The following is a 16275-nucleotide window of genomic DNA, read 5'->3' on the forward strand; positions in this document are numbered from 1 at the left end:
GTATTTGAGTTCTCAATCTTCTGTAAAAGACAATAAAAAGACATTTTTTCCCAATTAGAGAGCACTTAGGTGCCTGGTGTGTGGTGTGTACTCTTATAAGTGAAGGAAAGTCACTGGACCTTGCAAAGCCAGACCATAGTTTCAGATGGCAGATCTTCTCATGTGGAATAGGAGAGTGACATGGTGAATGTGATATTTTATGATGTATAAACTATTTTATTTGTGTTAACTATTTGGTCAATAGAAATAAATTAAATTTTCCAGGGAATGTGATTAGCATTCTCAGGGGTTCAATCATTTCCAGTTGATGAATTTTTTGATGTTTTATAAATTCATCACTTTTGATCTGGCCTGTTTTTCTTGGGAAGGAAATGTAATGTGAATTCACCTAAACATGTTGGGACCAAAGGTCCATGAGTTATATACTGTCGTATATATCATAAAATGATACCTATATTGTTATATGTACATAGTAGATTTTAAAACTTCTGTATTTGAATTTCATGTCCCTTCTACACTGTGGTATTAATTTGTGAAGAACATATTGCATTTTTAGACAGCCTGCCTTTGAAATTGCTGGCTTAGGGCAAAGGTAAGTTCAGAGACCAATGACTGTTTCACCTGGGATACATATCCATCTTTCCTTTTGTCTTATAGTTACCTTTTCACCTGTCACCTTCGCCTTTTTCTATATCTGTATTTTAGAAAGATGATTCCCATGTACATATTCAGAATTGGCAATACAGGATAATGAATATACATTGGTTGAATGGAGTCTAAAATCTGGTTCCATCACATGCTAATTGATAACAGGTAGTAAGCACTTAGTGCATGCAACATTCCAGACAGTTTTATGTATCATTTTATTTAATCCTCAAAACAACCCTACCCAGTTTGAGGTAGGTACTATTACTAATTACCACTTTATAGTTGAAGAAGTAGAGAGAGTGAGAGTTTAAATAACAAAGAAGATTGGTAGAGCTAAGATCTAAGACCAAATTTAATCCCAGACGCTATGCAAAGTGGTTAGCTGAATACTTAATAAAATGAAAGTTGTAAGATTTAGGACTGTCAGAGTCTCCTTTCTTCATCAAGTATTTATTAACTTCAATGAGTTAGCATTGTGCATTAAGCCATTGCGTACAGCTAGTAAATGAAAAACATGGAAGATAAATTATTTGGAAAGGCAGTCCAACCTAAGAGAAAAGAATGCTGAGCCAGGACAAAGAATAGAAGTGCATTTAAAAAAAAATTAAGAAAATGTGAAAGTCTCTGAACAGGGCTGATTACCATGGATTTTTAAGGTTTTTAGATCTTTTGGAAGTTGTTTATATCTCAAGTGTGGGCTTGGGGTGCAAAATTCTTTGCTCTTCTGCTCCCGACCAAGAACTTACCAGTTCTGAGCTTATCCAGGAACCAAGGTTGTCTTGTTAAATTGCTAAAATACTTCCTTAAATTCACCCTACATTGTGACTAATGATGGACATGGCAAAGGGTGGGATAATTGTCTGAGACTGGGGGCTTGCAAGCATGAGAATGTTAAGCAACGAAGTACTGAAAAGTTCAGTTCTCCATCGATTAATTTGTTAGATTGTTGTCTGAATGGAGTAACAAATACTGATCAAAAGTATTAATCAACAAGTATTTCTGTTTTCCAATTAGCTGAGAATATTTATTAAGGAGAAAAATGGCAACATGATTCAATTTATCAAAATCAATGTTTTATCAAAATATAGATTATGCCCAATTATCAAAACATGAGAGAAGCATGGTTTTTGTTTTTTATTTATTTTTATTGTTTTACTTGATGCAATGGAAAGTAGAAGATGATTTCAGTGTTTCCCCAAAAATAAAACCTAGCTGGGCCATCAGGTCTAATGCCTCTTTTGGAGCAAAAATTAATAGAAGACTCAGTCTTATTTTACTATAAGACCCGGTCTTACATGAGACCGGGTCTTCTATTAATTTTTTGCTCCAAAAGACACGTTAGAACTGATGGTCCAGCTAGGTCTTATTTTTGGGGAAACATGGTTCTAGAGGAAAAAGCATAAGCCATCAAAGACAAAATTTAGGGATAATTTAAATAAAACAAAATGTAACTCAATCAAGTTCAGTCTGTAAATCTAAGTGTCACTATATATGTATCATTTTAATGACTCAGAATTACAGTAAGTAATGACCAGTATTGAAGAGGGAATGTGTGTTTATAATTTAAAATGCAAAGAGTGAAGGATGCTTAATGGTGCATTATGCTTGGATAATCAATATTGTGATATAAAACGAAGCCATGATTTTAGAAGGAGGATATGTTGTCCAAGTGGCATCCTGCAATTGAAATTCAAGCTCTCAAATAATATTGCAGTTCCAGTATCTTCAGGCTAATATTTTGTGCTTTTATTTGTGAAATGAGGGCCTGGGATTGTAGTTATTAATATAATGGAATCTTCTTTGTGCTCTCTCTGTTAGCATGGAAATATACCCTCAGACGCAGAATTCTAGTTTGTATATGGAGACATTCCAACCACTTCCCAGAACAGTGTTGACAGACAAAAGAGTGACAACATATAACCCTGATTTGATCTCTTGTGTAAATGTCTTTGGATCAAATTCTATAATTTCATAAAATAAATAAAATTAGTGCAGTGAAATGTTCTCAAATTCTGTTATTCTGCCTCTAGAATCACCAGTACATTTTTTATTGTGTTTCTGAAAGTGATTGGGAAAGCCAAAGGCCAATTTTTTTGTATGGGAGGAAAATCTCCCTCTATAAGTAAAAAACCTTATATCTGAAAGGGTTAACTGGCTTTTTAAAGTGCTCAATTTATCCAGAGAGGGGAACCTATGACCCTATTAGGACCTGGCTCTGGTCATTTTTTAGGAAGAATGTAATTTAGAACTCCCCTGTATTATTCTGCCAGCTTCATAGTTATTGATGATATTGACTTTTAGTTTTAAAAAGTCTTGCTTTTGAAAATTGTTTTTAACAGCTCTCAACCACTCATGTCCTGTATTTTTATTTTATATCACTTTTCATTTGGGATATTATTAAGTCAAATCCTTGGTAGCCATTCTCTACAATTCAATTTATTTTTACCCAAGATCCATTAAATTCAAGTCACTGCCTTTTTGCAAAAGGTTAACCCAGTATTTTATGTTGTTATACTTTCTACTTTTGCTATGTAAAAGAAAAGTTACTGTGATAAGCAGCCAATAAATTGTATTCAGAATGCTTCGTCTCGAAAGTTACATTACTCTGCTGACATAGATAAACATAATCATTTATCACAATATAGATTATGGAAGTAAAAACTGAAATAAATGCAGCCATCTTTCTTGCAGGTTACGCAGTTTTATTTTGTTGTTGTTTTGCTTTGTTTTTGCTTTAAATGTTGGCTATAATAACTGCCTTTAAAAATGTTATCTTTTTATTTATCTGTTTGAATTAATATGGTTCAAGTTTAAATAACTAGATAAAAACTTTTATAATAAGAAAATATTTTTATTTTTTTTTGTGTAAAAATGAGAGTAATTATATTTTAATGTTTGCTCTTATTAATAGGTAGCTTTGGTATTGTTTAACAAGGAATACACCATTTAAAACTCATAGCTATATTGTATGTTTGTTGTCCAGAAGACATAGACATCTAAACAGATAGATTGAAGAAATATCATGTCCGTGATATATAGGAATTACTAAAAATTATCATCATTTGTATTGGGCTAATAAAGTAAGTCCCAATTATATTTATTAGGGTGAATATAGTATATAGTGAAATCCACTGAATGTAGAATTTAGTGATTACATATTTTTGGTAACAGCTTTATTGAGATGTAATTTGCATACCACACAATGCACCCATATGAAGTATAGAATTCAGAGGCTTTTAATGTATTTACAGAGTTGTGATATTATCATCACAATCAATTTTCATCACCCCAAAATGAAACCAAATACCCTTTAGTAGGCATTCCCATTTCTCCCTAATTCCCCAGCTCCTGGCAATGACAATCTACTTTCTATTTCTATAGATTTGCCTATTCCGAACATTTTATATAAATGTAATCATACAATATGTGGTATTTTATAACTGGTTTCTCTCAGCATGTTTACTGTGTTCATTTATATTGTTTGTAAATTTCTCAAATTTCTTTTTGTTATTGATATCTAATTCCATTCCATAGTGGAGAACTACTTTGTGTGATTTTTAATTCTTTCACATTCATCCCACTACTTTTTGACCATTTATTCCGGATGTGAAGTCAACTTAAACTTGTTGGAGTCCTCTTGTACATGATGAGTCATTTTTTTTTTTCCTCTTGTCACTTCCAAGATTTCCTTTTTGGTGTTGACTTTTAGCCTTTTTACTACTGTGTCTATAGTGGAACTCCTCGTTTCTTTCCTCTTATTCTGGTACTCCCATTATAATATTTTGTGTACTTAATAGTGTACCACATATCTCTAAAGTTAATTTTTTTATTCTTTTTTGCTCTGTATTAATTGGATTGCATAATCTCTCTTGATATCTCTTTTAAGTTTGCTGATCTTTCTTATGCCAGTAAAATCTACTACTGAACCACTCTAGCAGATTTTTCCATTTAATTATTGTAGTTTTCAGCTCCAGAATGGCTATTTGTTGTTGTTTTTTTCTTATAATTTCTCTCTCTGTATGGATATTCTCTATTTAATGAGACATTGTTGTCATGCGTTCCTTATAATGGCTGCTTTGAAGTTTTTGTTAAATTTGATACCTGGGCTCTTTGAAAGGCAATTTCTGTTGTCTGCTTTTTTTCCCTTATATGGAAACACAATCCTGTTTCACTCAATGTCCTGTAATGTTGGAATTAAAAACTGAATATTTTAGATAACGTATTGTAGGAATTCTGTATACTAGTACCCCCGTAATAATGGGGTCTTACTATTATTGTTTGCTTATTTGTCGAGTAACTTGATGGACTATTTTAGGGAAGTCTATTTCCCTCACAATGTGAACCTCTGATAGCGCTTGCACTGGGTGAAGCCTTGGGCATGTGCACAATAACTGTCATGACAGTGGTTTTTAACAGGGCTCTCCATGCCTTTCCCATGGTTTCTTTGTTACACCATCCACCTGTATTGGCATCACACCCAGCTATTAGTCTCCACTGATTGCTGGTGGATTCTTCTATTATTTTTGACAATGCCTTGAGATAGAAATTGCCCCACAGTGTTATTCAATTAAATCTGGGTCCCTTCACAGGGGCAGTTTTTGAGGTGAATCTTTGTTTTTTTTGTGTGACCCCAGGGGAGCTGTTCTTAGCTATTTCTTTCCCTGCTTCTCTCTGGTAAACTATCTGCCTTATGATTTTGTTTATCGCTGTCAGGGAGCTGTCAGACTGCTCTTATTTGTTTGCTATCAAAATCTTTATTGTTTTTGAGAGTACCCGTAGGCTTGAGTTTATCCACATACGAATTCAAATAAAGTCAGTTCCTTTGGGGAGAGCTATATGTTTTTATGGCCTTTCTCTTCCTTTTGGATAAAATCTCTGAACCACAGTTCCAGAGCTAGCGGTAGTGACAGTGGCATTCTTCTCTCAGAGTGATACTCCTGCTTTATGAGCAGGGCAGTGGTGTAGGCAGTAGCCTCTGATATCAGTTTGCTTCTCCTGATTATGTTTACTCCAAACCATAAGGGAGCTGAGCTGAGGGTGATCAGGACACCAGTCTTACTGGCATGCTGCTTCTGAGGTACAGCTTCTGCTCTATTAGTGCGGACTGGATGAAACAAGGGAGCTCATGACTACTCAGCTGCACTTTCCAAGAATTTAGCTGCTACCTAGTGGGATGTGGGGGGGCAGGGGCAAGGGATGAGAAATTATGACAGCCTGTCCCTCCCTGAGAGATACCACAACCTTAACTGGAAGCTGGGGCACAGGGAGCCCTGTGCTATTGCTGCACTTACCTCAGGTGGATTTTCTGTCACGCTGAATTGGAAATGTGGAAAGTGGGTGGGGGGGTGCAGGTTTTACTTCAAATGTTACAGACCTTCACCATTCTTACCAGATTTCAATAAATTTTTTTTTGAAAAAATGTTTCTTCATGTGCTATTTGGTTTTAAGGACATTTCTGGAGACTTTAAAGGACTCTTATTTTTATCTTTATCAGTTATGTTTGTTTTGCTGGGGAGTTGATCTACAGAGGTCCTTACATCGACATTCCAGAAATGATGCCTAGTTGTTATATTTTAAATGTTTGCCTAAGACAGGGCTTTGAAATTAAGTCTTTGTTGAGTGACTCACATTCCATATAGTATTATTTACACATGTGGTTGAAAAGGTTTTCTATTCTACTTCATACTTCACCCAGTCATAGTAAAATATAGACTTTATTTTTGGATGTATTTGAATGTAAGCCCAGCTCTCAGAAGAACTGAGTTCTAATTTACTCTCTCTGTGTATTAATGCAGAGGGATGCTAGCAGGTTTCTTAACTACTGAATTTCCTTGCTCATCCAAAATTTTGAGATAATAGTAGTTGATGTATGTTTAATTAGATAGTGCATGTGAAAGCAATTTGCAAACTCTATAAACTTAAAAGTCGGGAGTATTGATATTACTATTTTAAATCAAATCTGGAATAAAGTGCTTGTTTTCTGACATCATTTTTATCTAAGAATACTAAGTATAAAATTTATATTAAAAAGTCATTTGTTATAGTTCACATGATTTTTAAATCTATCATATTATTACTAATAAATATTCCTATAAAATCAGCTAGGCTATCACCTAACAAATGATTACTTGAGGTAAGTTTATTGTGGAATTACAATAGTAGAAGGAGAAAACAACATTTTTAGGGTATGTCTTTGTGTGTGTGTGTGTGTGTGTGTGTGTGTGTGTGTGTGTAAGATCTTAAAATAAAAATTGATTTTTTTTATGCCACCATAGTTACATATGTTAATACCTTGCTTATACTTCAGAGTATCCTGGCTTTAAATCCTCGAACACAAACTCATGCAACTCTGCGTTCCACATCAGCCAAGAAATTAGACAAGAAACACTGGAAAAGAAATCATGATAAGAACTGCTTTGTAAGTACCATTGATACTTGATTTCACACTGAAAATTATCTCATTCTACACATTGTCTGACAAAATTATACATGTACTTACAAATACAATTAAATATACATAAAATACAGCTGTGATATTTTTCTTATTTTAAATATTTTATATTAGAATAATCTACAAATGTGCTTAATTTTACTGCTTAAAAAAAATCTAGTGAAACAGTTAAACAACATATACATTTATTTTGGTGCCAAAATTTTTTTCTTATAAATCTATGAATTGTCTCTTAAAACTTTTCATATAATGACACTATGGTACAGAAGAATTTTCATATACAGATGTAATTGAACTGAAAAAGGGTAAACTGGTATATAAAGTAAACCCTTGGGGAACATATGACATGAGATGTTCAATATGAACATGTAATATATCCAGGTGCAGTGCAGGAGCAAAAATCTCTGAGATTATTCATTGTTAGAATATTTTGGGCCTATGAGGTGATAACAAGGCTGGGGCTGTGAAACCATAAATGGGGATTAAATACAACCTGCAAGACAATGTTTAAAATGCTATCTTAGGGGTTATAAATCTTTAAATTTGTAAAGCAATTTCCTTTTTACCAGATTTTCTAAAATTAATTTTCCCAACATTAATTTTTTTCAAATTATTTAGTAAAGCAATAAATAGTATTAGCTTTTTTTAAACATTAACTCCTTTGGTGCTTTGCATATACCACCTAATATAATGATTTCGGTTTATTTCCATGTACTTCTTTCTTCCTTCCTTCATATGAACTCTTTGAGCATGGGAATTGAGGGTATGCATGAGTCTAAATATAACTTTATAAATATGATTTTTTATTTTTCTGTCACTGGACAGCCAGTAAAGTTTTTTGAATGAACCAAGAAATAGTGGCATTTGTGACAAAATGATGGATCTTGAGATTATTATGCTAAGTGAAATAAATCACACAGAAAAAGTTGAGAACCATATAATTTCACTGATATGTGGGGTATAAAACTGAAAGCAACAAAGGAACAAGACAAACAAATAAAGAAACAAAAACTCATAGACACAGACAATAGTTTAGTGGTTACCAGAGAATTAGGGGGTTGGGGGAGGGAGATGAGGGTAAACGGGATCAAATATATGGTGATGGAAGGAGAACTGACTTTGGGTGGTGAACACACAATGTGATATATAGATGATGTATTACATAATTGTACACTTGAAACCTATGTAATTTTACTAACCATTGTCACCCCAATAAATTTTAATTAAAAAAAAAGAAATAAAAATACAGAGAAACAATATTACTTGCGATGATAACACAGCCACTTAATAGCAAATCTGGGTTTGGAAGTGTTTTCCTGGCTGGAGCTTTGCATAATACTTCTAGTAGAGGTCCATGTAAGGACACTAGTCTACATTAGGTCAAGGAATAGACCAACTATAAGACGTAATGCTATAGACCGATGTGAACAATTAAAGAGCACTGAAAAAAAATCATGTAATTTTCAGACATAGAAAGCTGTTCAAATTTTCAAGGCTGAATCTCTAATTTTAAAGGTGTGACAACTATGATCCAGATAAATTAGATGACTTCTTGAGGTCTCATTTATAGATTATTACATGATTTATGGTCAGAATTTTATTTGGAAAGAAGGCTTTCTTTATTATGATTGTTGTTATTATTTTTTGGAAATACCATTTTTATTCCATAATGTTATCTTCTAAATTGAGTGTCTTATTTTATCATACTTTTTTTAATTGGCAAAGATGCAGTGAGATGGACCTTCTCCCTTAAATGTACAGTGGTACAAATTCCTAGAAAGCAATTTGATAATATCTTTGACAATATTCATTAACACCTGTGTTAGTTTGCTAGGGCTGCTATAACAAAGACTGGGTGGTAAAAGAACAGAAATTTTTTTTTCTCAATGTTCTGGAGGCTAGGAGTCTGAGATCAAGATGTCAGCAGATTGATTTCCTCAGAGGCCTCTCTCTTGGTTTATAGATGGCTGTCTTTTTCTTGTGTCTTCACATGGTCTTCCATCTGTACATATCTGTGTCCAAATTTCCCCTTAAAATGACACCAATCATACTCGGTCAGGACCCATCCTAATGACCTCATTTTAATTGAATTACCACTTTAAAAAATCTCTAAATGCAGGTACATTCTGAGGTCTTGTGGATTGGGACTTCAACATATGAATTTGGGGAAAACAGTTCAGTCCATAACAATGCCTTTAAATTATCAAACACACACCTAGTAATTCATCTTCTAGTAAATAAACTATCCTAAGAAAAGAATTAGGAATGTAGATAAAGAATTGAGTAGAAAGAGGATTATCACAACATTATATGTTCAATATAGAAAACTAAAGGGGGAAACCTACTGAATTCCAACCACTGAATTATGATTCGACAAGGTAGGGCAAATCCACTCAATGGTAAATTATGTAACAATCAAAATTATTTTTGAAATAATTAACAGTTTATAAAAACACAATCTATATTACATGAAAAAAGCATGCTATATCGCTGTATTTAATATTAATTGTGTGCATTTGTATGTCTAACATGCATCTCAAACATAACATGTTGAAAATCCAAGGTATGATTTTACCTCCAAAACCTGTTCTTCCTGAAGTCATCACCATCCATTCTTTCACTGACAGTAAACTATTAGAGTCCTAAATATTTTCATTTCTTTCACTTTCCATACCTAATTAGAAGATGCTTTTGGCTATGCCTTCAGATATATCCAGAATCTGATTACCTCTCACCACCTTCAACCATACCAACCTTTTAAAGCCACCACCATTATCTCTCATCTGGATTATTTCAATAGTATTGAAATGTTATTGTCTTTTCCTGCTAAAGTCTTTTCTTAATACATCTGAGGAATCCTTTCAAAATTCCTCTGCTCAGAATCTTTCAATGATTTTCCAGCTTACTGAGACTTTGCAGTTTCCTTTCATAGTGGTCACCTCTGCAAGGCCTTCTCCAGTGACCCTGTTTAAACTGTAACCAGCCTCATTATCTAGCTCTACTTAGACTTCACTGCTCGAGTTTTCTTCACAGTAATCATTACTGATATATTCTGTTTTTCACTCACCAATTTGTTTGTCTGTCTTATTCCACTAGAATATAAAGTAGAGGCGGGCAGGGATTTTTGTATTTTGTTCATCATATGTTTTGTTTCATTAGCTGTGTCCCCAGCTTTTAGAACAGTTGGTGCTCACTAAATATCTGTTGAATGAATACATGAATGAATATGATTCTTCTTTTACATATTCTTTACATGCGAAGGATTACATATTTTCTTATGAAGTGCTGTACAATTTCCAGAGTAGCTTTGCATATTGCATTCAATTTTTTACTGCGATGCAAATGGACAACTCAGATATGCTTCCTAGTTTTATTGATGAAGAAGACTATGCTGAAAATGTTAAATCATTTACTTGAGCTTGTTAAAATTACTTCGTTTTGCAGCCAGATCTACAATTCTGGTCATCTTACTCTATTGTGTCCTTTCCAATATATTCCTATATATATGTATATATTCTTCCCATCTTTCTTAGAAAAGACAAATAAGATCAGGAGAAAATAGATGCATCAAAGTTAAAGAAACTAGATTACAATGGTTGTCATATGTATGACCATTCATCTTAACATATTTTCTGAAGACCACCAAAGAGGTACATTTTCAGCCAACTCTCTGACCACCAAATATGAAGGTTTCATTTACTTATTTTTTATTTTGTTTGATTTTCTAACTCTCTTGTTTTGGCTTTACAGTCTTTTTAATTTGCTTCAGAAAACCACTGACTTATCACTCGTTGCATATCTGCAACAGGTTTGTGGATTCGGTTTCTTTGGAGTCTCAGAGAAGTAGTTTATCATGAGCTGTGTCTTGAGGTGTGATAAAAAAGTATGGTGAATGTTTAAATAAAAAAAAATTATTACAATAAAAGACACATTGCCATTAATCCTCCTCGAAATACTCCTGCTCACTTTGAATACACTTATTCCATCATTCTTGCCACTTTCTGAAGCAGTTCTGGAAGTCCCCTTTTGTGAGTGTCTTTAGTTGCACTGTCGTGGCTGCCTCGATGTCTTGAATTGATTCAAAACATTCTCCTTTCATGGTCATTTTGATCTTGTGGAAGAGCCAGAAGTCGCATGGTGCCAGGTCCAATGAATAAGGTGGATGAGGACACACCGCAATGTTTTTATTGACAGACATTGCTGTACCAGAAGAGATGTGTGACATCGAGCGTCGTCCTTATGGAGGATGAAACTGTTGCCCATTTCATATTAATGCATTGTGTGTGATCCATGATTTATGGCATACTTTAAAATATACTTTCTCTCAACCGTAGCTCACACCCAACTGACTAAACAGAACAAGTTGAAACTTGTCACATGCTGTTACTAAGGTTCGATGTGCCGTTTCCCATATTTACAATCCTTGCCTTACCATTGGATGGCACTCGGCAGCAGCCTTCACCATACCTTTTAATCACACCTCGTAGTTCTCTCTATCTGCCTTTCTTCCTTCTTCCCATTTTGGTCCTTGAAACAACCACATTTCAGGCACTGTGTTGAATGTTACCCAAAGATGAAGAAAATCTGCAAAATAAGTAGTCTAAATTTGTCTATTAAAATAGATAAATTTAGTTTTAATAAATGAATTAGAAAATAGACATTTTCTTAAAAAAATAGGCATCTGTTTGACCTGTCAAAGTACCCTTAAGAATGGCAATTCTGATTTTTTTTTTTACTCAGGAATTTATTCCCTTGGCAGTTTAATACCATTTTAGTACTATTGGAAATTCTGAATTCAGTAGGGAATTTAAACTGGTAAATGTGTTTACACTGTTTAATGAAGCACAAAGCCGTTATTTCCAGTATCTTTTAAGCAGGTGTTCCATAACTGCTGTTTATTTTTGCCATTTTTGAAAATGTTGAACTACTCTAATTACATAAATATTTTGTACTCATTTTCCATTAGCGATTTTTGAAGACCAGGAAATGTTACAAATCAGAAAACATCCCGAGTGAAAGTAAAAAGGAAGGCATTAAAGACAGCCAATTATTAGATGTTTTTAAGAATTTCAGCTAATTTGTTCTAAATACATGAGCCATAGTAGGTGCTCACAGTAAAAAAAATAAAAATAGGAATAAACCATAATTATAGTAATAATTTGCTAACCATAGTTATATTTCTGATCTTTTTTGTGAAGTAACTCATTTAAGTAAGTCAGAACCACATATACAGTAGACACAGCATGTTATCTCCATTTATAGATGAGGAAACTGAGGCACAGGGCAGCTTAAGCAACATGTGAAAAGTTTTACAACCAAATGGTTGAACTACAGGTTGAATCCATGCAACTTGGCACTAGAGCTTTTTAAGTAGAAGTTTTTGAAGTAAATTAAAGTGAATCATTGACTTTTTTCCTTCTAGACAATGAAAAATGACTAAGTAATATATAGGTTTTGACAAATCTTTTTTTTTTTTTCTCATGTGAGCTGCACAACCTCAACCATTACTTTGTTTCTGCATTTGTTGCCTATTTACAATGGACCAGATATTGTGTCACTTTTCAAACTGGAATAAAGATGAAAATGATATAGGCCTTGCCAAGAAGTTCTCACCTTCTTTTGAAGAAGGCAGAAATATCAATAACATAATAATAGTACTCTTTCAAAGGAAGGAGTTTTAATTATTAATGTGAGTCGGTCAGATTTACCTTTAGCTGAATCAATCTAACTTTCAGTGTTAAAGAAGGATTTAAGGAAGAAGATGGGTGGCAAGGACTCTGGGACTGGTGTGGAAGGCTGGAAGACAAATGAGGAAGACACGGGGTAATGGGTATGCAGGAGAGAGGATCAGCATGAATACATTTAGGAGTTTTCTTAGTCTGTTAGAGCTGCTTTAAGAAAAATATCATAGACTGGGCAGCTTAAACAACAAACATTTATTTCTCAGAGTTCTGGACTCTGGGAAATCCAAGATCAAAGCACTGGCAGATTCAGTATCTGGTGAGGGCCCACTTCTTGGTTTATAGATGTTTGTCTTACTGCTGTGTATCCACATAGCAAAGGGCATGAGAGCTCTCTGAGTTCTGTTTTGTAAGGAAGAGACTCATTCATGAGGACTCGATCTTCATGACCTAATCACCTCTCAGAGGCCTCACCACCAGGTACCATCACATTTGGGGGTAGGATTTCAACATATGAATTTTTGAGGGACATGAACACACAGTCCATAGCAGGAGGTAAAATAAACAGGACTTGTGAATTGACTTTATGTGTACACTTAATTGTTTTATAGGATAAATTGAGAGAAATAGTGAATTCAGTTTGGAATCTTACGAGTTTCTTGTGCCCGTGGGACTTCCTGTTTAGTTATAAAAGTTGTAGCTCAGTAAAGGGGTCAGGGAGGGGGTTGAAGAGTTTTGAATTATCTGAATATATGTGGATAGTTAAAAGTCTGTGTGTATAGTTACCCAGGAAGAGGGTATAGATAGGAATCGAGTGGAGGGTAGACCTCTGGGACCTTTGGACAGGGATTAGGGAGAGGCAAGCAAGGTACTGGCCTCAGGTGCAGAACGTAAGGGGACACCAAAGAACTCGTAATCAAGAGAAAGAATACAAAAATATGTAAAACATGTGCATAAGAGCACACCTCTTCCATTTTGCCTCAGGCTCCAATGTGGTTCACCATGGTTCTGTGTGGTGCAGACAGGCGAAGGTGAGAATTGAGCTAAGAAACACTATGAAGGGTGAGATGAGATCCACAAGAGCATAGTGGGAGAGTTCCTACAAGGAAGGAGAGGTCAATGTGTTTTTTCTCTTATGTAAGATTTCCAAATGTGGTTATATTTTATACTTTGGAAATTATCCTTACAGTTTATCATGTCTGGTGGGTCAATTTTTCCTTCTCAAGTTTATGACTTATTAGGGGTGAAATGCACATAGTTAATAAAATTATCAATTCATTAATCTCATTCAGAACTGGAAGGTAGAGACATTCTTGTCTGGAACCCAGCAACTTGGTTGTTAAATTTGACATAGAATACAGATCCCAGTGTTGGTACTAAATGCACTCACAATACGCACTCCTGTTTTTAAGCTCCAAAGTGAAATGGACTTTTGACTGGATTCGCATAAGAAAGCAATTCCTATTCTACCCTTGCCTCTTTTTACACCATATTTTAAAACAACTTCTCAAGCTTGAGCTTGCTTTCCTGATTGTTGATCATAGTTTTCTTCCAAAAATATACTCAATGCCTAAAGGAGTCTAAAAACAACCAAGATTCTTTGCAACTTAATGCCTTATTCAATAGATGAAAAGTACATTTTTTGTATAGAGAATACAAATATCAGACTAGAAACTTAAGCATGCAGGAAATATAGCCTCTGTTATTTTCCTATAACTGAACTTAAATTCTGTTTTGAGCTTCTCTAAGAGTGGAAGCTTAGTCAATGTCACTTTCAGGATTATTTCTTCCCTGTTGTCACCTACCCCCTGTGTCCCTTACTTCTCGGGGCTAACATCTGAGTTCCTAGGGATTTGGTGGCAAGTGTGGTAAGTGAGGTGACCCCTGCTAATTCTTCATGACATCTTGCCAATAATAACCATCATGGTGTTGTGGAGTGATTCTTCATTCCCATTCACTGGGTCTCTTCTTGTCCCCAACCTCTCTACTGCTATGAAGCCACTCTTGAACACATGGCCATCATTCTAATGTTCCCCTCAACACTGGGCTTGGGAAATCATGGTCTAGTTACCTCCCCAGGGCTTCTTCTAGTTAGCGAGTGACAGGTTCTCCATCTCACGATTTTCACACACCTGGTTAGTATTTGCCATCCCCATTTCCAGCCTGAGGAGCTGGGGACTGATTCTCTTTCTCTGGGACCTACTCATATTCCCAGGCCCTTTCCTTCCCTTTTGATCCTTGTGTTGACTTTCCATTCTTACAGTATTCATGTAGACTTGATGGGAAGAAGAAAACTTACTTTTAACTCATCACATGTCTTCCTAAATCAACTGTCACCCACTGAAGTCGTTTCAGTTTCCTTGAAAATTGGACTTCTGAAATCCCAAGTTGAATAGATAGAAATTCTTATTTCTCTGCTTTCAGCAGTTACATCTTTTCCTTCAAGAAATTAAAAGCAGTGATCTCACTGCCTACTGTGTAAATTTCTAAGGGAAAGGAGGGGAGATTATAGCAAAACTACCCCCACCCCATAAAGTCTGATTTTGAATTTGGAATTAGTATAACTAATAATGATTTCCATTCTCCATCCAGTATGTTTTCAAATGAGGTCTGGTGGAAGTGAGGAGAGAAAGCAGGGGAAGTTTCTTTTTTGGGTGGGAAAGACTATAGAAAAGGAGGGTGAGAACAGATAAGGCCATCAGAACCCCATGTAGGGAGACTGACATGCTACTTGCAGGACCCTGAGAGTGAGTGCTTTCTTAAATGTTATGCCATAGGTATCTCACTTACCTCACTCCACTACAGGCTCTGAAAACTAATCAAAGGACTTCCCAAGCCTGGAAGTACCAGCTAGCTTCAAAACCCAGGAGTGTTTAAGCTTGGGTGACAATTGCCAAACCACAGTAGGGACTCAGATGTCTTTGGATGGCACAGGTGGCCCCAGAACTCCTTGCTGGCTAAGTGGGTGGGCTTCCCTAGTTATTATATTACCTTCCCATTAATGCTCTCGCACATTATGCATTACTGGATCTTCTGGAATCATTATAGTAAACCCTCACTTAACATCATTGATGGATTCTTGGAAACCCTCACTTAACATCATTGATGGATTCTTGGAAGCTGTGATTTAAAGCTAAATGATATATCGACACCAGTTTTACCAGTGGGCGATTGATAGACACAAGTGGTAAGTTCCTTGGCATATTTCTGGTCACAACAAACACTACCAAACTTCTGAATGAAGACCCAAAACACTTAAAATATTAAACATTGAAATCAGTGTGAGCTATGCATACATTTAATAAAGATGGATATAAACAAACAAGCTGATGATTTTCTAACCCACTTATTCAGGGTGGACTGTCCTGGCAGGTTAGGGTGCTAAGAGAGAACCAACTCAGGACAGGATGCCCTTCCATCACAGGGTGTCTTCACACACATCCACACCTACTCAGTCTGGGACAGTTTACAGATGCCAACTCACCTCATGTGCAA

At 35.2% G+C, this 16275-nt stretch overlaps 1 protein-coding gene across 3 annotated transcripts in view; it reads left to right on the forward strand.

Annotated features, from left to right (window-relative positions):
• The window catches only part of DPYD (dihydropyrimidine dehydrogenase), a 696413-nt gene that overhangs the window by 26741 nt on the left and 653397 nt on the right, over positions 1-16275 (forward strand). For 2 of the 3 annotated variants that reach the window (XR_013991662.1, XM_081024809.1), the window contains exon 2: positions 6956-7066. The exons of the other annotated variant lie outside the window; for it this stretch is intronic. Coding sequence is in view for 1 of the 2 variants with exons in the window: in XM_081024809.1 (XP_080880935.1) it covers positions 6956-7066 (111 nt within the window). In the remaining variant the exon portion in view is untranslated. The remainder of the gene's footprint in view (positions 1-6955; positions 7067-16275) is intronic. 3 annotated transcript variants of the gene reach the window in all.

Source organism: Rhinolophus hipposideros (genome assembly GCF_964194185.1).
Source record: "Rhinolophus hipposideros genome assembly, chromosome: 19".
NCBI lineage: Eukaryota > Metazoa > Chordata > Mammalia > Chiroptera > Rhinolophidae > Rhinolophus > Rhinolophus hipposideros.